The following is a 24272-nucleotide window of genomic DNA, read 5'->3' on the forward strand; positions in this document are numbered from 1 at the left end:
CTTTTTGAATAAGGGTGTAACAATGGCATTTTTTTCCCCCAATCCTCTGGGAATTTATGGATTTAAGGAATCTGAATTCTTGGAAAGGTACATTCAGCACATCACGTTTTCTCTTAGCTACTTCCTTTAATATCCTTGACTGCACTCCAACAGAGTATGAGAGAAAGTTTGCTAGAAGTATAAAAACAGTATTTACAAAAGAAAAAGGAAACTGAAGTGACCATTAGTCCAGCAGAGGGTGAAACCGGGGAATTAGTAATGGAAAACTAGGGAATGTGCAAAACCTTGATCAGATATTTTGTACCTTTTTTTTCACTGTAGAAGATTCCAAAAGGCAAGTCCCAGGCTGAACTGAAAATTAAGACATGAAAGGAATGGGGGATATTTCAATTATGGGGAAATTATTAGAACTAAGGGTGAACAGGTTTCCTGCACCTGGTGGCTTTCATCCTGAGTCCTTAAAAGTTGCATTTTTCCAAAATTCCCTAACTTTTGGAAAGATCCTAGCAGACTGAAGAAACACTATCGTGACACCACTTAATCAAGAAAGGAAGGTGACAGAAAGCAGGCTAGTTAACTGTTTGTGGGCTGTAAACTTAGAGATTACAAATCTATTAAACTGTATCCTACAATAAAGGGCCTTGCTTTCTTTTGTAGGGATGAGTATTATCCTTGGAGTTGCCGAGGGGGATATCTTTGCAAATGATGCTGAGACACAGAAATCTGCTCTTCAAGTCATTATCAACTGTGTTTGTGGTCCTGATAAGCGTATCTCCAGCATCGGCAAGTTCAACTCTGGAACCCCTCGTCGGAAAAATCTGCAGAACCCAAAGAGCACAGAGAGTGTGCTGACTAAAATGTGGAATGTGGTGCAGGCCAACAATGGCATCAAGGTATTACTGTCCCTGTTGACTGTGAAGACACCCATCACAGATGCAGATCAAATCCGCACCTTGGCGTGCAAGGCTCTGGTGGGCCTGTCTCGCAGCAGTGCTGTGAAGCAGATCATCAGCAAGCTGCCCCTGTTCACCAGTGGCCAGATCCAGCAACTGATGAGGGAGCCTGTGCTTCAGGACAAGCGACACGAGCATGTCAAGTTCTGCAAGTATGCCTCTGAACTGATTGAACGTGTCTCTGGGAAGCCGCTATCCATTGGCTCCGATGTATCTCTGGCCCGGCTTCAGAAGGCAGATGTGGTGGCACAAACACGGATCACCTTCTCTGAGAAAGAGCTGCTATTACTTATCCGCAACCATCTGGTGTCTCATGGCCTGCACGATACAGCGTCAATGCTCACCAAGGAGGGTGACCTTCCCAGGACACCAGCCATCCAAGCTGCACCGCCACATTCTCCAGCCTTCACAACAACAGCCCCTGGCACCTCCCCTGTCAGCCTACCCCGGACTCCCAGATTAGCCAATGGCATATCCTCTCGAACCATCAACCTAACAGCGTTTCCCCCATCCTGCCAAGCAAAGGTGGCAGCTACACAAGGGGCCACCTCCACCTCTGGGCTCTCCTGTCCCAATGGTTCGCCAATTATTGGCAAGATAAGTTTTTCCAAGGAAAAGCCATCTCCATGCAATGGCACCAATCTGAAGAAGCAGAGACTAATTCGACAGAAGTCAGACTATGGGGCTTACAACCAGACGCCGGCTATTAAAAAGCAACTGGACCGCCATCTCCCGTCGCCACCTTCCTTGGACAGCATCATAACAGAATACCTCCGGGAACAGCATGCCCGTTGCAAGAACCCTGTTGTCACCTGCCCTCCTTTTTCCCTCTTTACTCCTCACCAGTGCCCAGAACCAAAGCAGAGACGGCAGGCACCTTTGAACTTCACTAGTCGTGTGACACATAGGTCTGCTTTCCCTAAATACGGAGGGGTGGATGGGGGCTGCTTTGACCGGCATCTCATCTTCAGCAGGTAATGTGTAGTTTATTGACTGAGGAGTGGCAGAATGTTGCCTTGCACAAAACAAGTATGCTTATAGTCCCCGCTGTTTATAGTGAGCATGTTTGATTCTTGCGGTTTGTCTGTTGTGCACAATGTGTAGTAAAATCACAGTAGTTTGTAGCATAACAATGATTCCTGTAATCATGAGCAATATTAACACTGATACAAGCTGCCTTAGCCTGAAATCAGCAGTGTTGTTTTGCTGTTTTAACTCCAAATAATCATTGCACTTAATACGGTTCAAGAGGAATCTTTATAAATGCATTGTGGTAGTGCTAAAGTTAAGAGTTATTTTCCCAATTAAAATTGTAGTGAACATAGTTTCCCATCACTTCAGTTATCATTTATTCTTGATTTGGGATGGCTTCATAGGATACCTCCACATCTGACAGAAAGTTACCTGTACCTCCACCGATGTCATCCACTGTATCAGTTGCACCCAATGTGGTCTCCTCTACATCGGGGAGACCGGACGCCAACTCGCAGGGAGTTTCAGAGAACATCTCCAGGACACCCGCACCAACCAACCCATTCACCACCCCGTTACTGAACACTTCAACTACCCCTCCCCCTCCGCCAAGGGCATGCAGGTCCTGAGCTGCCTCCATTGCCAAACTCTGACCACCCAACGCCTGAAGGAAGAATGCCTCATATTCCACCTTGGGACCCTGCAACCACACTGGATCAATGTGGATTTCACCAGTTTCCTCATTTCCCCCCTCCCCACATTATCCCATTCCCAAGCCTCCAACTCTGTCCCACCCTCTTGACCTGTCCGTCAACTTTCCCATCTATCCGCTCCACCCTCCTTTCCGAACTATCACCTTCTCCCTCCCCTTCATCTACCAATCCCATTCCCAGCCACCTTTTGATTTAAGAAAATTGTTGATTTTTTTTTAACTGCAGTGTAATACTGCATTGTTACTCTGCACTTTGTCGTAAACTATGTATAAGTTCTTTGAAAGTTAGTAATTAGTAAAATGTTTATTGTCATACTTCTTAATGTAGTTTCCCAATATGCCATTTCCAGTTTACCCCTCTTAACTTCATAGTCTCCTTTCGGGTTTAAGACCCTAATTTCTCACCTAAGTTCACTTTCAGACTTTTCTAAAACCTACTTCATAAGATTATTAAATAGTCATTTTCATTGCTCAAACATTGATGTAAACTGCTCCCTAATTGGTTCCTCAACGTACTACTCTGGAAAAACGTCAAGCATATGTTCCAAAAATAAGTCCTGCACAGCCTTATTAATACTTCCAGTTTGTATGTAAATTGAAGTCACCCAGGATTATGATATTCTTATTAGATGAACCTCTAGCTTCCTTATTTCTATTGTGATTTACATTATTATTTATGTTTGGTGGTGTATAATTAACTCCCACCAAAGTCTTGTGCTGTTTCCTACTCCATTCAATCTTTAGAACGCAGGTGATCTCTCGCTCTACAATACTAATGCTGCCTTAAATTAAGGAGAGCACCCTGCCACATTTTCCCAGAACTTTGACCTCCGAGAATGCCACAGAGCCCCGGGTATTCATGCCCCAGTTTTTGTTTCCTGGTAGCCATCTCTCTCTCATGAGACCAGGCCAAGCCTAAACTTGTATTTGAATTAACAGTTTCAGTTTTATTGCAAATCCTCTAGGCATTCAAATGCAGAACTTTTAATTTGGTGTCTCACCACCAATCCACACCCGTTTTTATAAAATCTGGTCCTATCTGTTGACACAGTCAAGTTTGGAAGCTCTGTTTGTTCCTGCTATACACTCATTATTGTTTATTACTATCCTAATCTATTGAGTTGGCACTTCCCTCTAATTCACTCAATTTTGTCCAGCATGATCTTTTCCCTTTTTTCCCTCCTCTTCCCCCACAAAAAGCACAGTTCAGGTGAAGTCCATCCCAAAATATAGCCCCCACATTGTTCAGTACTCATGCTAATGGCCCATGAATCAGTATCCACTTTTCACATGGCAGTCTTTCAACTATGCAGCTCCCCAATTTTCATTACCCCTTGCCCATGGCTGTTGTACTTTTTGAGGTTCTGCTTTCTAATTTAGCACTTAGCTGCTCATACTACCTAACAAAGGCCTCTTTCCTGGTCTTTGTTATTGGTACTACATGAAGTACTGCAACTGGATCCACCCCCTTCCACTCTTCGTTCCTGTCCAGCTTTGAACAGAGATCCTGAACCATTGCACCAGGCAGGCAAAATAACCCCTGAATTCACACTGTTAGCTGCAGAGAAATGTCTATCCTGTGACTGAACTATCGCAGTCCTTTCATTTATCCCACTTGTATGCCTTCTGTATTGTGGTGCTATAGTCAGTCATCTCATACTGCAGCCTTTGCTGTCATCCACACAAGCTGCAAGAACCTCCAACCTGTTGGACTGTTAGTAAAGCTCCTCCACACTCACCTTCTCAATCCCCTTGACTGCCTAACTTTTATTGTGCTCTCCTGTCCCTGACGACTAACTAAATGTGATGCACTAATCTCGGGTATGAATGATCCAGAAGCCATATAGTGTCCAGGTAATTTTCTCCTTCCCCGATTCACCTGATTGTCTGTAGTTTGTCCTCCAGCTCAGAAACTGAAGTTCCTCATTCTGCAGCTTCGACATCTCCTGTCATCTCTATTATATCAATTGTGTTTCTTTAGATATTTCAATTACTTTATAGTCCTCTTGCCTCTTCCAACTCCCGGTTTCACATTATGTGCACTCTAGCAGTATAGACGCTGTTGGGAAAAACAATGAGTGTGCCCTTTGAAAAGTCTACTAGTTACAGCTGTCAGAGCTTGTCTTTCCTGTTTAAGCCTGGGGAAAGCGTAACTTCTTTTAAAAGGTAACTTACCTCTTAAGCGGTAATTTTTAGTTGGATGCTAAATATAAATAAAAATTAGATTTTCGAAAGAGATTAGCCCTTAACAGCCCCTCACTCACCCACCAGCTTCTCTCATTGTGCAGATATGAGTTTTTGCTCCTTTTCATTAATTTCTTCTACCCCAGTATCAAGCTCTATAGCTGAAGCTGAAACAGTAAAATCCTGATGTGAAGGGATTATGCCCGAAACGCTGATTCTCCTGTTCCTCTGATGCTGTCTGACTTGCTGTGCTTTTCCAGCGCCACACTCTCGACCCTGATCTCCAGCATCTGCATTCCTCATCTTCTCCATACCAGATGATGACCACTATTCAAGGAATCGTATAATAGTGTAGATTTGGGGTCAGCAAATACAAAAAATTTAATTTAAACTAGGCATAACATTCCAACACTAGTCACTTCCCTTTGTTAGCTAACATAATGTGTGTAGAATTCTAAATTAGATCAATATAGCATGGTAGACATTCCTACCATTATATCACTTTGTAATTTCAAAAGCATGACTGACACAGACTGTCAAATTTCCCACTTCAGCTCTGGGCTCAGAAGACAGGGTTTGCTAAATCTGCTCTGGTTTCCAGACTTTGTCACTTCCGGTTGTCAGCTAACTAAGAGGTCAGAAACCTAGATCCTCCCAGTCATGAAGATAACGTTAAGTGGCCAAGCACAATGAATTCAATAGCTCTGTTTGCCATGATTACAATGATTGCTAGTCAAGTAATCTGGCACTACATATCTTGAAGTTTTTTTAATTTGTATGATGCACGTCCATATTAGATGGGAGTTGATTCTGGGACTTCTGGCCTAGAGTTATGGATATTTACCACTGTCTCACAATACCTCATGGAACAGTGTCTTCCATGCTGACTGTTGCCAATTTGTTTTAAGGTAATGCTGATGGAAATCCAAGATTAAGTGAATATGTAGGAATGGCTGTTAAAGCTGGCCTAATCCTGACCACATTACATGAATTGAATAATTTTATTATGTGTAAAATACAGCAAAAGGTGTGTACCGTCACCGTCTATAAGCGCCATTCACATTAACTCAGCTTTTTAGAATAAAATTTTTTAACTTGGAGTCCAACTTTTCTTTGTCTTGTTCGAGACACCACCCACGCCCTCCACCTCCTCCAAGACTTCAGTTTCCCCAGCCCCCAATGCCTCATCTTCAATCCCTCTACACCTCCATCTGCCATGACCAAGGCCTCCAAGCCCTCCGTTTTTTCCTCTCCAGACGTCCCTAACAGTACCCTTCCACCAACACACTCATTTGTTTGGCCGAACTGGTCCTCACCCTTAACAATTTCTCCTTCGAATCCTCCCATTTCCTCCAGACCAAAGGCGTAGCCATGGGCACACGTATGGGCCCCAGCTATGCCTGTCTCTTTGTTGGCTATGTAGAACAGTTGATCTTCTGTAATTACACCAGCACCACTCCCCACCTCTTCCTCCACTACATTGATGACTGCATTGGTGCCACCTTGTGTTCCGGCGAGGAGGTTGAGCAATTCGTCAACTTCACCAACACATTCCACCCTGACCTTAAATTTACCTGGACCATCTCTGACACCTCCCTCCCCTTCCTGGACCTCTCCATCTCCATTAATGATGACTGACTTGACACTGACATTTTTTACAAACCCACCAACTCCCACAGCTACCTGGATTACACCCCTTCCCACCCTCCCTCTTGCAAAAATGCCATCCCGTATTCCCAATTCCTCCGCCTCCACTGGATCTGCTCCCAGGAGGACCAGTTCCACCACAGAACACGCCAGATGGCCTCCTCCTTTAGAGACCGCAATTTCCCTTCCCACGTGGTTAAAGGTGCCCTCCAACACATCTCGTCCACATCCCACATCTCTGCCCTCAGACCCACACCTCTGCCCTCAGACCCCACCCCTCCAACCGTAACAAGGACAGAACGCCCCTGATGCTCACCTTCCACCCTGCTCACCTTCACAGAAACCAAATCATCTGCAATATTTTCCGCCACCTCCAAAAAGACCCCACCACCAGGGATATATTTCCCTCCCCACCCCTTTCCGCCTTCCGCAAAGACTGTTCCCTCCGTGACTACCTGGTCAGGTCCACTCCCCCCTACAACCCACCCTCCCATCCTGACACCTTCCCTTGCCACCACAGGAACTGTAAAACCTGCGCCCACACCACCTCCCTCACCTCTATCCAAGGCCCTAAAGGAGCCTTCCACATCCATCAAAGTTTTACCTGTACATCCACTAATATCATTTATTGTATCCGTTGCTCCTGATGTGGTCTCCTCCACGCTGGGGAGACTGGGCGCCTCCTAGCAGAGCGCTTTAGGGAACATCTCCGGGGCACCCGCACCAATCAACCACACCGCCCCGAGGCCCAACATTTCAACTCCCCCTCCCACTCTGCCGAGGACATGGAGGTCGTGGGCCTCCTTCACCGCCGTTCCCTCACCACCAGACGCCTGGAGGAAGAACGCCTCATCTTCCGTGTCGGAATACTTCAACCCCAGGGCATCGATGTGGACTTCAACAGTTTCCTCATTTCCCCTTCCCCCACCTCATCCTAGTTTCAAACTTCCAGTTCAGCACTGTCCCCATGACTTGTCCGGACTTGTCCTACATGCCTATCTCCTTTTCCACCTATCCACTCCACCCTCTCCTCCCTGACCTATCACCTTCATCCCCTCCCCACTCACCCATTTTACTCTATGCTACTTTCTCCCCACCCTCACCCTCCTCTAGCTTATCTCTCCACGCTTCAGACTCTCTGCCTTTATTCCTGATGAAGGGCTTTTGCCCAAAACGTTGATTTTGTTGCTCCTTGGATGCTGCCTGAACTGCTGTGCTCTTCCAGCACCACTAATCCAACTTTTCTTTCCCCCCTGTTGTTACAATCCCGCTCCAGGCTTCCCAGCCCATGCAACACTGCTTTTAGAGTCCTGCTCCAGGCTTCCAAGCCCATGCCATTATACCCTTGTTTCTCAAAGTCTTCTCCCTATACAAGAGTTTATTCAGCCAGAACTTTTTATGTCTGGGATCTGGCATCAGATCCCGTTTTATTATGTCTCTCTTGATTGAAAATAATATTAAACAAAATGACTTTGGGTAACCCCAATCCATTATAGTGACCAGTGTGCATTTAAATTTCTTTTAAATGATCAACCTGCCACATAGCCGCTGGTATCGAAACTGGTGTATTAGAAAGTGTTTGCTGAGTGCTGGGGCTGAAGTTGCATCGAAGAAATTTTCCTATGTACTCAACAACCTAAAAAACAATTTGAATCTGTGTATTTAATTGTCTGTATTTAACTTTTGATATCTGCTGCAGCAGTGATGAATGGTTTAATGTAAAGACCGTATTACACTGAGGCTAAACAGTTCCTATACCCTACCAACCTTCGCACAAACCAAAGCATCCGCCGACATTTCCACCACCTCCAAACAGACCCCACTACCAGGGATATATTTCCCTCCCCACCCCTTTCCGCCTTCCGCAAAGACCGTTCCCTCCGCGACTACCTGGTCAGGTCCACACCCCCAAACAACCCACCCTCCAATCCTGGCACTTTCCCCTGCCACTGCAGGAACTGTAAAACTTGCGCCCACACCTCCTCCCTCACCTCTATCCAAGGCCCTAAAGGAGCCTTCCACAGCCATCAAAGTTTTACTTGCACATCCACTAATATCATTTATTGTATCCGTTGCTCCCGATGCGGTCTCCTCTACATTGGGGAGACTGGGTGCCTCCTATCAGTGCGCTTTAGGGAACATCTCTGGGACACCCGCACCAATCAACCACACCGCCCCGTGGCCCAACATTTCAACTCTCCCTCCCACTGCCAAGGACATGGAGGTCCTGAGCCTCCTTCACCGCCGCTCCCTCACCACCACATGCCTGGAGGAAGAACGCCTCATCTTCCGTCTCGGAATACTTCAACCCCAGGGCATCGATGTGGACTTCAACAGTTTCCTCATTTCCCCTTCCCCCACCTCACCCTAGTTCTAAACTTCCAGCTCAGTAACTGTCCCCATGACTTGTCCTACCTGCCTATCTTCTTTTCCACCTATCCACTCCACCCTCTCCTCCTTGACCTATCACCTTCATCCCCTCCCCCACTCACCCATTGTACTCTATGCCAGTTTCTCCCCACCCCCACCCTCCTCTAGCTTATCTCTCCACGCTTCAGGCTCACTGCCTTTATTCCTGATGAAGGGCTTTTGCCCGAAACATCGATTTCGAAGCTACTTGGATGCTGCCTGAACTGCTGTGCTCTTCCAGCACCACTAATCCAGAATCTGGTTTCCAGCATCTGCAGTCATTGTTTTTACCGAGTTCCTACCCTGGTGGTTATTGGGGTAGAGTGGAGGGAGGTTTTTTTCTGGGAGTAACATCTTTTATCTGACCAGGGACAGGGGAGTATTTGATGTAACAGCTTGGATTTTTAGAGTACAATTTAGACCTGACCTGGCACAAAATTGAGTGTTCCATTTCTCGCAGTAATATTTCTCACCTTGATGAACAGAACACTCCAGGGCCCTCCCCCAAGTAATTCCATCAAAACATGAGGTGCTTTTTTTTTTGATTAAATTAGATTCCCTACAGTGTGGAAACAGGCTCTTCAGCCCAACAAGTCCACACCAGCCCTCCGAAGAGCAACTCACCCAGACTCATTCCCTTAGATTTACCCCTGACTAATGCACCTAACACTACAGGCAATTTAGCATGACCAATTCACCTAATCTGCAATCTTTGGATTGTGGGAGGAAACCAGAGCATCTGGAGGAAACCCACGCAGACACAGGGAGAATGTGCAAACTCCACACACAGTTGCCTGAGGTGAGAATTGAACCCGGGTCCCCAGCGCTGTGAGGTAGCAGTGCTAACCACTGAGCCAATTGCCTGTTTGAGGGTTATTCCAGTGTATGGAATAAGACTTGAAGAAAATTATGCATTTCTTCAGGTGTTCATCGAAAGGAGAATGGTGTAAATGGAATCATAGAATTAGTAGTTCATATCTGTTCTCCTATTGAAAGGTTTCTTGCTACATAATGTATTTATTCCTCAAATATTCATAACACAAATTGAGTTCCATGTCCTGCTCACTTGTTGCAGGTTCCGACCCATTTCTGTGTTCAGAGAATCCGATGAGGAAGGCAGTGGTTTTACATGCTGTACCTTCTCTGCACGAGAGCGCTTTCTGATGTTGGGGACGTGTACCGGAGAATTAAAGCTCTACAATTTATTTAGTGGCCAAGAAGAGGGTACATATGCCTGTCATAATTCCGCCATAACGCACCTAGAGCCATCTAAGGTAGGTGCATTATTCTCAGGCCTATGGTCTGGGAAGGATATGCATTTAAATTTCTTTTTAAAAAAGCCTTGTTATAATGTCTCACCGAAAAGGTATAATCTCCCAACAATGCAACATTTCTTCAGCACTGCACAAAAGTGTCGATCTAGATTTGTGTGCCTATATCCATTATCCACTCTGTTGGTTACAACTGTGAATCGCTGAGATTTGCAAAGCAGAGATCCTTGTTTCAATCTCCAGCCTGTACTGAATGTTTAATCCAAGGCTATTGATGCTACACATAGCTTGGGGTTCCTAGTCCTGAGCACTTTTCATTAAGTCCTGCCTCAGTCATGTGTCCTAACAGACGCCAGTTGATTAGGCCCCTAACCACAAGATGCCCAGTTTGATAGGATGCAGCAAGACAATCAGAATCTGTATCAAATCCAAGTAGAAATCTCTGACAAGCTAGGCCAGGATAACAAGTGATTGTGCTTTTGGGCACCTTTTACCGAATGCTTCATAATATAAAGCCCTTAATTGATAGATTTGTTATGCTCTGGTTATTCTGAAGTGTATGATTGGCTATAACTGGCTTGGCTTATTTCTCTTAATTTTACCATTCCTCTTTGCCCCACTTCTAAACTTTGTGTCCCATGAATGCATTTTTGTGCACTATCTCTTTGGATTTCCTCCCTGGCTTCCTGTATAACTGACCTGAAATTTCACCTCCAGTTTCATCTCCTGTTCTGCAATCAAGATCAGAATCCTAGTCTTGTATTAATCATGATTGTGGGCCCATATTTCTGGCGCTGACTGTGCTTCCTTCAGTATACTGTTCATGGGGCTATCCAACAATGACCAGGGCAATAGGTGTGCCAGTGACCGAAGTCCACAAAATACATTTCTGTAGCACCTTTAATTTTAGAATGTCAGTCGAGCTTTACATTCAATGAAATACTTTTCCAAGTGTGGTCACTGATTTTACTTTGGTAACTGTGACATCCAGTTTGCTCATGGTAAAGTCTTGCATTTAGTCATCAAATAATAGCCAGATAATGTGTAATAATTTTGACTGCGAGATTGTATATCAAGACCAGTATTACTCCATGTATATGTCCAATATTTAATTTTTCTGTAATTTCTGTGCACTTGCAGGATGGATCTTTGTTATTAACGTCAGCAAGTTGGGGCCAACCTCTCTCTGCTCTCTGGGGAATGAAGTCGGTCTTTGACATGAAGTAAGTGAAGATGATTTTTCACAAGTATGAGTTGTAAGTGCCAGGCCTACAGTTTCTTTATTCGCTGAAGTGTCACTTTAGTTGAGGTTTTCTTGTTTTGAATTACAGTGGAACAATACAGAAAGACAGGTGTGTGAATGGGATGAATCCCTATACTTCTCAGCTGACCAGTACAATTTGAGGTTGCGTTTGTGATTTAATTACAGACGCACTGAACTGTGCTAAAGAGAATTGTATGTGGAGAATAATCCATATGCTGAATTTGCAAATATTTACTAGCATCTGGTATCATCTCAAGCTGTCACCTCTCTAATGTCCACAATTCACATTCCAGTAAGTATCGTTGGACAGCCAGCAGAAGAGATTGATTGTGCTTTCTCCATCTTAAGGATATGGAGACCAGTTGCTGTGTCTCTGTGTGGCTTGAAGTTTTTTGCTTTAGATAGGAAAAGAAGTTGTCTTTATTTTATTCTAAAATAAAGTCTGAATTTTTTGTGTTTAAAAAGTTAGTGTCCCCATCCTGTGATTGTTTAAAATGGGAAAGGTGCTAATACTTCTGGTGGCTTTATGCAATAGACTATAATTGCAGCATTAGTTTGAAAGATTAGAGAGAGAGATGCTGGAATGTACCAATATCTGATTCACTGAAGTGGTTCAGTTCCCATTTTCTGTGTGTGTGAATGAGGTTTTTTTTTTATTCTTTTGTGGGATGTGGGTGTCATTGGCTGGGCCAGCAGTTATTGCCAGTCCTGAGTTGCCCTTGAACCACCACTTTGAATCACTGCAGTCCATTAGCTGTAGATAGACCTATAATACCATCAGGAAGGAAATTCCAGGATTTTGACCAAGTGACAGTGAAGGAACGGCAGTATATTTCCAAGTCAGGCTAGAGAGTGGTTTGAAGAGGAACTTGGTAGTGTTCCCATGTATCTGCTGACCTTGTCATGTGAGATGAAAATGGAGTACCAAGCCTGGATGAATTGTAGGGTAAAAGAGGCTTGTGTTATGCTGCAAAGATGAAATTTTTTTTGTCCTGAAGAGCCATACAGTGCAATTTGATGAGGTCTCTAAACACAGCTGATCCGCACTAGACCTTGAGGTATTTGGGTGTTTGTTTTGGATCTGTGCTGTTGGAATTAATTTGGCAATGGTGTTCCCAATATTTCAGGCACTCATTCACAGACGATCATTATGTGGAATTCAGTAAACTCTCTCAGGATAGAGTCATTGGGACAAAGGAGGAAGTGGCTCATGTGAGTAATTTGGCTTTGATTTATATGTGAAGATAAATGGGAATCTTGGTCATTTGATCTGCTAATACCCCAGTAGGTAAAGGGTTCAACTCTGTAAAGTAATGTGTGCCTCATAGTTTGTTAGGTGATCTGGTCTGAGTTAGGAATTGGATAAAATCACCATGCCTCCCTTTGCTCACCGTCCAATGGCTTGCTGCTTAATAGTGCACTGTGTAAACTGAGACCATCATCTTTGGGCTTCACAGCGGACTGTATACTTTTATCACCAATTCGATTCCCTCCCCAGACAGTATCACAGGCCAATACAAACCTTGTAACTTCTGTGTCCTAGTCAACCCTGTATTTTCTGCCCATCTGAAATCCTCATCTGTGCCTTTATCCCCACAGACCAAATTATTCTGGTGCTGTTATGCTTGGCAACCCATCCTGCGACTTCTGTAAAACATCTAAAACTCTGCTGCCATCGGGCAGTACAGTGGCTCAATGGTTAGCACTGCTGCCTCACAGTGCCAGGGACTCGGGTTCAATTCCAACCTTGGGCGACTGTCTGTGTGGAGTTTGCACATGCTCCCAGTGTCTGCATGGGTTTCCTGTGGGTGCTTTGGTTTCATCCCACAGTCCAAAGATGTGCAGGTCAGGTGAATTGACCATGCTAAATTGCCCTTAGTATTAGGTTCACTTGTTAGAGGGAAATAGGTCTGGGTGAGTTACTCTTCGGAGGGTCGGTGTGGGCCTTTTCGGCCGAAGGGCCTGTTTCCACGCTGTAGAAAGCCTAATTTAATCTAGGGGAAGCAATGATTATTATTGTTAGACAGTTAATGCAGAGACCCAGGTAATGTTCTGGGGTCTTAGGTGCAAATTCACATCTGCCATAGTGAAAATTTGAATTCAATAAAAACCTGGAATTAAGGGTATAGCAATAATCAAGAAACTATTGTCAATTGTTGGAAAAACCCATCTGGTTCATTTGGATAGGCATATGAATAGGAAGGGTTTGGAGGGATATGGACCAGGCGCTGGCAGGTGGGACTAGATTGGGTTGGGATATCTGGTCGGCATGGATGGGTTGGACCGAAGGGTCTGTTTCCATGCAGTACATCTCTATGACGAAAACTCTATAATGTCCGTCAGGGAAGGAAATCTGCTATCCTTATCTAGTGTAGCCTACACATGACACCAGGCCCACAACAGTTAGGAATTGTTGTAAATGCTGAGCTAGCCTGTAATGCCCAGAAACTGTGAATTAATAAAAGAAAATCTTGTTTGTCACTCAATCCCTCCTTCAATTTGTCTCCACTCTGATGCTGATCCTTCCTTCCTCAAACTGTGTGTTCCTCGAACTCTGACCTCATGCATATACTGTATCCCCTTTCTTTTGCCTGACCATTAATGGCTATGCCTTCAGCCACCTTGGTCCCATGATCTGCAATTTCCACCATTAACCTATTAGTGTCAGCTGACTTTTTCTAAGACCATACTTAAAACCTAAATCTTTGACCAGTCTTATGGTTTCTTCTTCCCAAATCTTTTAGCCCAGTGTCCATTTCTATATCTAGAGCTTTTTGAATGGTTGAATTTTAAAGTTGCTATGTAAATTCTAAGGTAGGTTTTGCCAAAGCGCTCTCCCAATCCAGTTCCTCAAGCGTTTAGATCTTCAACACAAAGCAAGGCAGCAGTAAATTAGCAACTTTCTCAAATTCCATAGGGTGGTTCAGAGAGATGCAGACAGTATGATACTATTGTACTATTGATATTAAGATTGGAGAATGTTATGGCAAAGTTGAGAAAAGGTTATTCATAAATTATGTTCAAATTCTGCAGCATCAATATCTCTCACAGGATAAATACGCACTATTATTGAAAAAAAGCTTGTCTTTTCTTCTGTTCATAGATATACGATATCCAGACAGGCCAAAATATCCTCACTCTCTACAATCCTGACCTAGCCAACAACTACAAGCGGAATTGTGCAACCTTTAACCCCACAGATGATTTGGTTTTAAATGACGGAGTGTTGTGGGATATCCGTTCAACACAGGCCATTCACAAGTTTGATAAGTTCAACATGAATATCAGTGGAGTGTTCCATCCAAATGGTCTGGAAGTCATCATCAATACAGAGATTGTATCCTTCAGTAAAGAGCGACCGTTTACTAGAGGAACTGGGGTGTTGTATAATAAGTGGTCAATGATTTTAAGGAATATTTTAGACAAATCTCCCAGTCAATTCTGAAGACCAGGATCTCTTTAACTGTTATGAGGGGACAGTCTGCTCAGACTGTTGTCTATTGTGACTTGTGGATACTGGAGAGAAGGAGTAGCAATCAGGAGAATGCTATTGAAACACCACCATAGTAAAAATTCTTTTGGTATAAGCATGTTAACAAGGAAGCATTTTTATTGAATTTCAAACTAAAATTTAATAGTTACTGGAAATATGATCTGAAAACTGCATGTTTGGCACATCAAGAGCATAGCAGTAGGTAAAGTCTTTTCAGATCATAACCATTTCTTCTGGAAATAGATCATTGATGTGAAACCTTACTCTTTTAGCAGTTGACCAGCTGATCATTTCCAGAATTTTTTGTGTTTAAGTCCTATAGCATTTCTTTATATTCATCCATGAGCTTTGCTGGCGAGACTGACATTTATGACGCATCCTAACTTGCCCTCGAGTGTGTTTGTGTGAGCTGCTGCTTGAACTATTGCAGTGCATGTGGTGAAGGTACGCCACTGTGCTGTTAGGGAGTGCCAGGACCTTGACCCAGTGATATTCAAGGAATAGCAATTCTAGTTCAAACGAGTATCTTTGAGGGAAATTTGCAAGTAGTGATGTTCACTTACGTTTTAACTAAATGACTTATTGCCCTCTATGAAGGAAAGAGTTCAATTCCACGCAGAACATTTAGTAGTCAAGGACTTAGTATAATTGTTCTGAGAATTGTGGAAATTGAACAATAGAGTACTTTTACCTATTACTATATCTGGCCCGACATTTACAAGAGAGCACTTAATAGGATGGCTATATTCAACAAGCAGAAGGTCTGTGTGACCAGGGGATTCAAGCGCATGGGTTTTCCTGAGCATATTTGTTGAGTCAGCTACCATAACTCTTCCTGTGCAGAGAAATTATTTTGCTGGGAGGGTGTCCTCCAAATACTTGCTTTGCTCTAGATAGAGGTTGTATATTCTGTACACTTAAGTTGCATGCACCCCGAATATAATTAATCCTACTGTGCTGAAGTTTTTAATAATATTGTATTTATAATCTAACAATGTGAGAGGTAATCCTTAACAAAGGCTTCATTTCAGTGGGATCTGCGGACATTCCACCTTCTACACACAGTTCCAGCATTAGACCAATGTCGAATAGTCTTCAACAACACAGGCACGGTTATATATGGAGGTAGGAGCTTTGGGAGAGGGATAAAAAATTGTGTTTTTATGGAGTTGGAAAGAAAGTATGGAAGTTTGAAATTCACCTGTCTCTGGAAAGCTTCACTTCCTAAGGCCCTCTAGACCAGACCGAATGTCTGCTTCATATCTGGGATGGTTGGAGAATGGGGGGTGTGCACTAGTGTGGGACTTTCTGATACGTGCATGTTTTGTAAAGGAAAATCAGTTTAAGTAGCTAATGTGCAAATTTTGGTGGTCAAGTAGATTAGTCACCCAACTAACCGTCTTCCCTCGCTCCCTCCTTCCCTATTGCTCATCCAATCAGCTTCCTGATGTGAAACTGGACTTTGTTTGTAAGGAGATTGTAGCTGGTGTAAAGATTTCACAAATACTGGGTAACGTCACATCCTCTGTATTTCTCCTCACCTTCAATTTATGCCCCCGTCACTGATTCCTGCCCAAAGGGAAAATCCATGTCTTCCCTTTCTGTGCTCATAATTTTATACATCTCAATCATGTACCCCCTCAATCTCCTCTGCTATAAGGAAGACAACACCAATCTATCAGATCTCTCTACATAACTAAAACTCTCCGGCCCAGAGAACAACTTGGTAAATCTCCACCTGTAATATGGATTCCAAAATTGCACAAAAACTGTGGTCTAGCTAATGTTTTATGCAGTTCTAATATAACTTGGTCTTAAACACGCTGTCATGCCTTATGCAACAGCCCAGGATACATTTCATCCAGCATTGGAGATTTATCCATTGGTCCATCAACCAGACCATTCCGAACCTCCTGTCTGTGTTAACTCTTTAATTGAAGCATAGCCACCTCCTTGATTTCTATGCCCACGTTGGTCCCTGACGAGTAAACACTAATACATTTTATTCATTTAAAACCATACTTATATCCTCTGGCTTCACGCAAGATTACTTTGAACCCTACTCTTTCTCCTTTTTTTTAATCTATAATGCACTGTAAACTAATGTGGGATTTTCCTTTATTATGCCTGCTGTTATCTAATTATGCCTCCTCCTTACTCTTTAATTCCTTTTAAGATCCCCCTTGCACGTTCTGTACTTCTCTAGGACAGATTAACTTCCCTAAAGGACATTAGTGAACCATATGGGTTTCTGTGACATTAAGCTGTGGTTATTTGGTCACTTTCTTTTTGAATTCAAATATCACCATCTGCCGTGGTGGGAATCACAGCAACATTATCTTGAGATTCAGGATTGCTAATAGTGATATTAGCCATGCATCAACACTACCTCCAATATAAAACATTGCACATACTTTGACTGCGAGTTTTGCACATACTTAGTTGGTACATATTTGGAGTCTTGTGCTTAGTTTTGATTCTTCATTCCTAGTTTAAAAATTTTCATGACCCTGGTCCAGGTGCATCAGTCAGAATGGCTAAAAGATATTAATTACAGGTATTTCTTCTATAACAATGGTTGTGTTCTTGTCTGTTATAGAAAAATTGCATTTTAGAAACAGCACTTAATGTTGGCAATGTAATCGCGTTACAGCCAACGCACGTTTTAAAAGGTGTGCTTTAAAAGTGTCCCCAATTCATCAATTGCGTTACTGTGAATTTGTGTTAAAGAAGTGTGCGATGCAGCAGAGCAACCTGTATATAGCAGAATAAGTTGCAAAAGCTGCATTTTATAAGGAACAGCAGCTGAGGTTATGGGGAATTGACAAGATCCTCAAAATTGAACTATTTTGATTAAATCAAGAAAAACAAATTTCATTGGCAGGTGAATCAGTTGCCTGAATACACCAACTTAATAGGGCCCCTCGAAGATCAGAAGGAGGCCTTTGTGTGGAGCCACAGAAAATGGGGGAGATACTAAACTAGTATTTTGCATCAGTATTTACTGTGAAAAAGGATATGGAAGATATAGGCTGTAGGCAAATAGATGATGCAAAATGTCCATATTACAGAAGTGTTGGATGTCTTGAAACACGTAAAGGTGGATAAATCCCCAGGACTTGATCAGGTGTACCCTAGAGCTCTGTGGGAAGCTAGAGAGGTGATTGCTGGGCCTCTTGCTGAGATATTTGGATCATCATTGTGGTTCTGTTCGCTGAGCTGGGAATTTGTGTTGCAGACGTTTCGTCCCCTGTCTAGGTGACATCCTCAGTGCTTGGGAGCCTCCTGTGAAGCGCTTCTGTGATCTTTCCTCCGGCATTTGTAGTGGTTTGAATCTGCCGCTTCCAGTTGTCAGTTCCAGCTGTCTGTTGCAGTGGCCAGTATATTGGGTCCAGGTTGATGTGCTTATTGATTTGAATCTGTGGATGAGTGCCATGCCTCTAGGAATTCCCTGGCTGTTCTGTTTGGCTTGTCCTATAATAGTAGTGTTGTCCCAGTCGAATTCATGTTGCTTGTCATCTGCGTGTGTGGCTACTAAGGATAGCTGGTCGTGTCGTTTCATGGCTAGTTGGTATTCATGGATGCAGATCGTTGGCTGTCTTCCTGTTTGTCCTACGTAGTGTTTTGTGCCACACACACAGACCAAGTCCTGAACTACGAAAGCAACCATCCCAACACACAAAAGAAATTGCATCAAGGCACTATTCACAATACACTGCAGTACACCAAAACTGCAAAAAGAGGAAGAACACCTATACAATGTATTCGCCAAAAACGGATACCCGCGCAATTTCATCAACAGATGCCTAAGGGAAAGACAACGGAACGAGGACGTGCCACAACCCAAAGGACTAGCCACACTACCATACATCAAGAGCATTTCCGAACTGACAGCCAGACTACTGCGACCACTAGGACTCATAACAGCGCACAAACCAACAGCCACTCTCAGACAACAACTCACCAGAACGGAGGACCTGATACCCAGCATGAGCAAAGCCAATGTAGTGTATGAAATCCCATGTAAGGACTGCACAAAACAGTACATAGGGCAAGCAGGAAGACCGTTAACAATCACAAACTTTGAATATTTGTATCATCGATAGTCACAGGTGAGGTGCCGGAAGACTGGAGGTTGGCTAACATGGTGTCACTGTTTAAGAAGGGTGGTAAGGATAAGCCAGGGAACTATAGACCAGTGAGCCTGACGTCGGTGTTGGGCAAGTTGTTGGAGGGAATCCTGAGGGACAAGATGTACATGTATTTGGAAAGGCAAGGACTGATTAGGGATAGTCAACATGGCTATGTGCGTGGGAAATCATGTCTCACAAACTTGTTTGAGTTTTTTGAAGAAGTAACAAAGAGGATTGATGAGGGCAGAGCGGTAGATGTGATCTATATGGACTTCAGTAAGGCATTCGACAAGGTTCCCCATGGGAGACTGATTAGCAAGGTTAGATCTCCCTGAATACAGAGAACTAGCCATTTGGATACAGAACTGGCTCGAAGATAGCAGACAGAGGGAGCAGGTGGTGGCAGTGGGTTGTTTTTCAGACTGGAGGCCTGTAACCAGTGGAGTACCACAAGGATCAGTGCTGGGTTCTCTACTTTTTGTCATTTACATAAATGATTTGGATGTGAGCATATAAAGTATAGTTAGTAAGTTTGCTGATGTCATCAAAATTGGAGGTGTAGTGGACAGCGAAGAGGGTTACCTCAGATTACAACAGGATCTGGACCAGATGGGCCAATGGGCTGAGAAGTGGAAGATGGAGTTTAATTCAGATAAATGCGAGGTGCTCCATTTTGGGAAAGCATATCTTAGTAGGACATATACACTTAATGGTAAGGTCCTAGGGAGTGTTGCTGAACCTTCGTGTGCAAATTCGTAGCTCCTTGAAAGTGGAGTTAGCAGGTAGACAGGATAGTGAAGAAGGTGTTTTGGTATGCTTTCCTTTATTGGTCACAGTATTGAGTACAGGAGTTGAGAGGTCATGTTGCGACTGTACAGGACATTGGTTAGGCCACTGTTGGAATATTGCGTGCAATTTTGGTCTCCTTCCTATCGGAAAGATGTTGTGAAACTTGAAAGGGTTCAGAAAAGATTGACAAGGATGTTGCCAGGGTTGGAGGATTTGAGCTATAGGGAAAGGCTGAACAGGCTGGGGCTGTTTTCCCTGGAGTGTCAGAGGCTGAGGGGTGACCTGATAGAGGATTACAAAATTGAGGGGCATGGATAGGGTAAATAGGCAAAGTCTTTTCCCTGGGCTGGGGGAGTCCAAATAGATTTGGGGTGAGAGGGGAAAGATATAAAAGAGACGCAAGGGTCAACGTTTTCACACACAGGATGGTACATGTATGGAATGAGCTGCCAGAGGATGTAGTGGAGGCTGGTACAATTGCAACATTTTAAGAGGCATTTGGATGGGTATATGAATAGGAAGGGTTTGGAGGGGTATGGGCCGGGTGCTAGATTGGGTTGGGATAGCTGGAATGGTTGGACTGAAGGGTCTGTTTCCATGCTGTACATCTGACTCTATCACTCTATATAGTAACTTTTGATAAGGGAATTGAATAAATATGTGGAAAAAATGTAGGACTAAGAGAAATAGTAAATGAAAGGGACTAATTAAGTTGCTGTTTTGAAAAGGCAGTGCAAGGGTGATAGAGTGAATAGCACCTCAACTAAGATTCCATGCCTAGGATAAGTTTCCACTTGTTAGAGCTTTATGTTTTAGAAAAAGGGATTTTTTAAAATAAGAGTTGGAGAGGGTCCAGAAGCATAATTTTTAAGATGCTGAGAGTTTTAGGTTTAGAGGGGAGATGCATATGAGAGTGCTTTGATCAAGTTAGTAAAATTAAATATTAGGGTCTACTTTGTCCTAAAGAGTGCCATTGCCCTCTGAAACAAGATATTGAAACCTGGTGAATCAAAGATATTGTGGTCCTGAAACTTGAATGCACCTATTGATGGCCAGAGTGGGTCAGTTATTACTTACTGGGTAAGGGTCTTCTATGGTACCCGTAACTGAGTCAGAGAAGGGTTTCCTGGAACTTTTGCTGATTGGCCTCCAATTTCCTCTACTCCTGTGTATTTAGAGGCCTGTTTGGAGGAGAATATTCAGTGGACACTGATTTCTTATGTTTGTAGTCAGTGAATGTCCTGGTTTGGGATCGTACAGGAGTGTGCTGCTCTCAGATTATCTGATGCACTGAGCTCATAAATACAATGCATCTGTCTACAGACAATCCTCATTCAATTACTCTTAGCTGTCAGTATTATGATTCATTTCAGAAAGAGGATAAACACTCTTTGGATAAATGTTTCTATGATGTCATTTCCCAGCAAACATGTAGGTTGGTTCAGGAAACTTACACAGACTGGCTGTTGCGATCTGCCTGCCTAAGTCATTGCATTGCAAGTAGTCTGCACAGCACTGAGTTATGAGGCTATGTGAATGAGTTCTTTCTCTGATACTTGTTTTGTGTTCTAGCTATGCTGCAAGCAGATGATGAAGATGATTTGATAGAAGTGCGGATGAAGAGTCCTTTTGGATCCTCTTTCAGGACGTTTGATGCTACTGACTACAAACCAATAGGTGAGAGAGCTGAGCGCCAACTCTTTTGAAATGCATTCAATTTTGTGTAGCTAGTTACTTTTAGTTAGCATTGTAAAAGATAGAAACAGTTACCTTTCAGTTGTTTGATGTTGCTAACTTATTTGCGTTGCCTTTAGGGTACACGTTCCTTGCCCTTTGTAGTTTCAGCTCATCGAAGTATTTACTTTGCTTATGTATAGATATTTGATGCATTTGCATCTTAAACAGATAACAGATTCATCTTCTGAGCTATCAGACTTAGCGTTTCTCTCTGCAGATCTGCTGAGTTTCTCCAGCAATTTCTGTTTTATAAGCAGATAATGTTGGCTTCTTCCAGGAACTTGCTGAGCAGAGTTGAGTTTGCCACCTCTCTCTTTAAAGCCAACATTTGATCAACTGTTCTAGGTTAATATCTCAACCGAGTAAAAGTAAAATATTGCAGATGCTCAAAAACGGAGCAAGTCTAACGGTGTCTGTCAAAACGGGTTCGGTTAAAATTTCAAGGCCAATATGACTCCTAGGTCTGGAGAAAAATCATTAGACTCTCAACATTCACCCTCTTTCTCCTCCCCAGCGCTGCCAATGTATGCTGATTTTTTTTTTTTGACAGCACTTTGTCTTTATTTCAATTTTGAGAGAGACAAGGATTAATAGGAGAACCAACTCGCTGACCAGCTTTAGCTTTCTGTATTAAGTGATTGAGGTAATGTCGTCACGTAATTTGCAGCAAAATGGTAATTGAAACTTTATATTATTTTTAAAGCAACCCTTGATGTGAAGAGGAACATTTTCGACCTTTGCACAGATACCAAGGACTGCTATCTGGCTGTAATTGAGGTAGGCTCAGGCTCTGGTCTACAGTATGAAGAACTTGTCCACTCTTCGCTGTCTGTGTGGGCGCAGGAAGAAATTATTTTTAATATATTTTCTCTGCTGAAACGAGGGCATCAATATTATTATTTCTTTAAAGAAGGGTCATCTTGCATGACAGACTATGAAGAATAGTACAGTCATGTATAGCAACATGTACATTTCACCGCGGTAGTAAATAGTTCAGCAACAAGTTCCCTGGCTAATTCTCTCAGCTGCCTGCTCCTGACTCAGACTTGGCATACCCTTGTCCATTAGAGGCTGAGGATCAAACTTTGAAACTTAAGGCTACACGAAATCCCCAGGAAACTCATCCTTCAATCTTTTGAGTGGTCCATTTGAAATAAGTTAGAATTTCTGTTGTCGATATCTGACTGTAAATACCAATTGATTACCGCACCTAATTTAACTGCCAACTCTTCAACACTCTGATCTAGTCAGCCTAGACATTTGCTTAGTTTCTTTATTTTTACACCATTTGAAGTGAGGAGCTTCAGTGCATGAGATTCTGCTCCCTTTTTGTCTTTAATTATCGTCAGCTATGAGTCCTGCCAAGCAAGATATGGAGCAGGTTCAGAGCAAGGTGAAACCTCCTCCACAGCTATTTATCTTTATCTCAACCTGTCCTCCCTCATCTTTCTCCTGATAGCTATTCTAAATTGACTGAAACCAATATCGGAGAATCATCATATGAAAAAACAGCCCAGACGCGCTCCAGTTTTCCCAATGAACAGACACTCACTAGTCATTGTAGGCAACATTCAAACCCAAGGTTTGAAAGTGAAAGGACAGTAATGTAATTGCCAGCTGATGTGCCACATCTCTGTTTTGCATGTCAAAATTGGTCAACGTCAAAATTCGTCAGAATGTCAAATCACCATCAGCTATACATTGATTCAAATGGTTTGATCTTTGCAAGTCAACCAGTCTGTGTTGAGGTAGTTTGGATGGTTGGAGAAAATTCTCACTTACCCTCATTGTTCAGTAGCATTGCTGCAAATGGAAGTGATTTGACATAGAGTAAGGACAAATCAAGATCAAATGTGATATTCTCCACGTTCGCATTAGCTGCTCAGAGTCATACCTGATGAGGACTAATTTGGGCAAATTGTGGTGTATATTGAGATTTGAACCTCCGACAGGTTCATGGGGACAACAGCAAAGCAAATGTAATTCCCACCCTCCCTAACAAATTGCTCCATTATATTGTGCCTCCATTGCTTTTAAGCGCACTCAGCCTTAGGTTCTGTATGTTTCTCCTTTCTTCCTTCTCCACTATTACTGTCTGCTTTCAGCTGTTTAGACTCTCATCCACTACATTAGGGCACTCCTTTAAAACCCAACTTTTTGTTCAAGCTTTTGGTCCCCACCTGAACAACTCTTGTGTGGTTTGTTAGTTTGTCATCTGATCACATTCCTATGAAATGTCTTAGTTGTTATACCACAATAAATGTACTGTAGGATTTTTAAAGCTGTAGTTTTAAATAAAAGCTGATATTCCTGCATATTAGTGTGGTTTGGTTTTATGGGATGCAGCTCTGTATTATTTTCCCACAATATATTGCAGAACCAAGGCAGCAGCATGGATGCCCTGTCAATGGACACTGTCTGCAGGTTGTACGAAGTGGGGCGTCAGCGGCTTGCAGAAGAAGAGGATGAAGAGGAGGATCAGGTCTGTGCTGCTGTTTCCCACATATTTAGCTTGAGCCACATCCTTTCAGTTTGCTTTAAACAATGCAATTACTAATCGGTGTTACCCAGTAGGTCTAAGGATGTGGTCAAGAAACAAAAACCTGTCACTTAAGCCTTTTAACCTTAAAATAATGGCCACATCAGGCATGTTGGCTGTTGAGGCCAAACAACAGTCAGGATTTTCATGTCTGACATCTTTGAGATCC

At 43.1% G+C, this 24272-nt stretch overlaps 1 protein-coding gene across 2 annotated transcripts in view; it reads left to right on the forward strand.

Annotated features, from left to right (window-relative positions):
- The window catches only part of LOC140483908 (DDB1- and CUL4-associated factor 1-like), an 81350-nt gene that overhangs the window by 49288 nt on the left and 7790 nt on the right, over positions 1-24272 (forward strand). For both annotated transcript variants that reach the window (XR_011962061.1, XM_072582715.1), the window contains exons 14-22: positions 658-1927; positions 9953-10151; positions 11289-11371; positions 12540-12624; positions 14516-14749; positions 15937-16030; positions 21400-21504; positions 22268-22341; positions 23942-24046. Coding sequence is in view for 1 of the 2 variants with exons in the window: in XM_072582715.1 (XP_072438816.1) it covers positions 658-1927; positions 9953-10151; positions 11289-11371; positions 12540-12624; positions 14516-14749; positions 15937-16030; positions 21400-21504; positions 22268-22341; positions 23942-24046 (2249 nt within the window). In the remaining variant the exon portion in view is untranslated. The remainder of the gene's footprint in view (positions 1-657; positions 1928-9952; positions 10152-11288; positions 11372-12539; positions 12625-14515; positions 14750-15936; positions 16031-21399; positions 21505-22267; positions 22342-23941; positions 24047-24272) is intronic.

The sequence above is a fragment of the Chiloscyllium punctatum genome, chromosome 12 (genome assembly GCF_047496795.1).
Source record: "Chiloscyllium punctatum isolate Juve2018m chromosome 12, sChiPun1.3, whole genome shotgun sequence".
NCBI classification, from domain to species: Eukaryota; Metazoa; Chordata; class Chondrichthyes; order Orectolobiformes; family Hemiscylliidae; genus Chiloscyllium; species Chiloscyllium punctatum.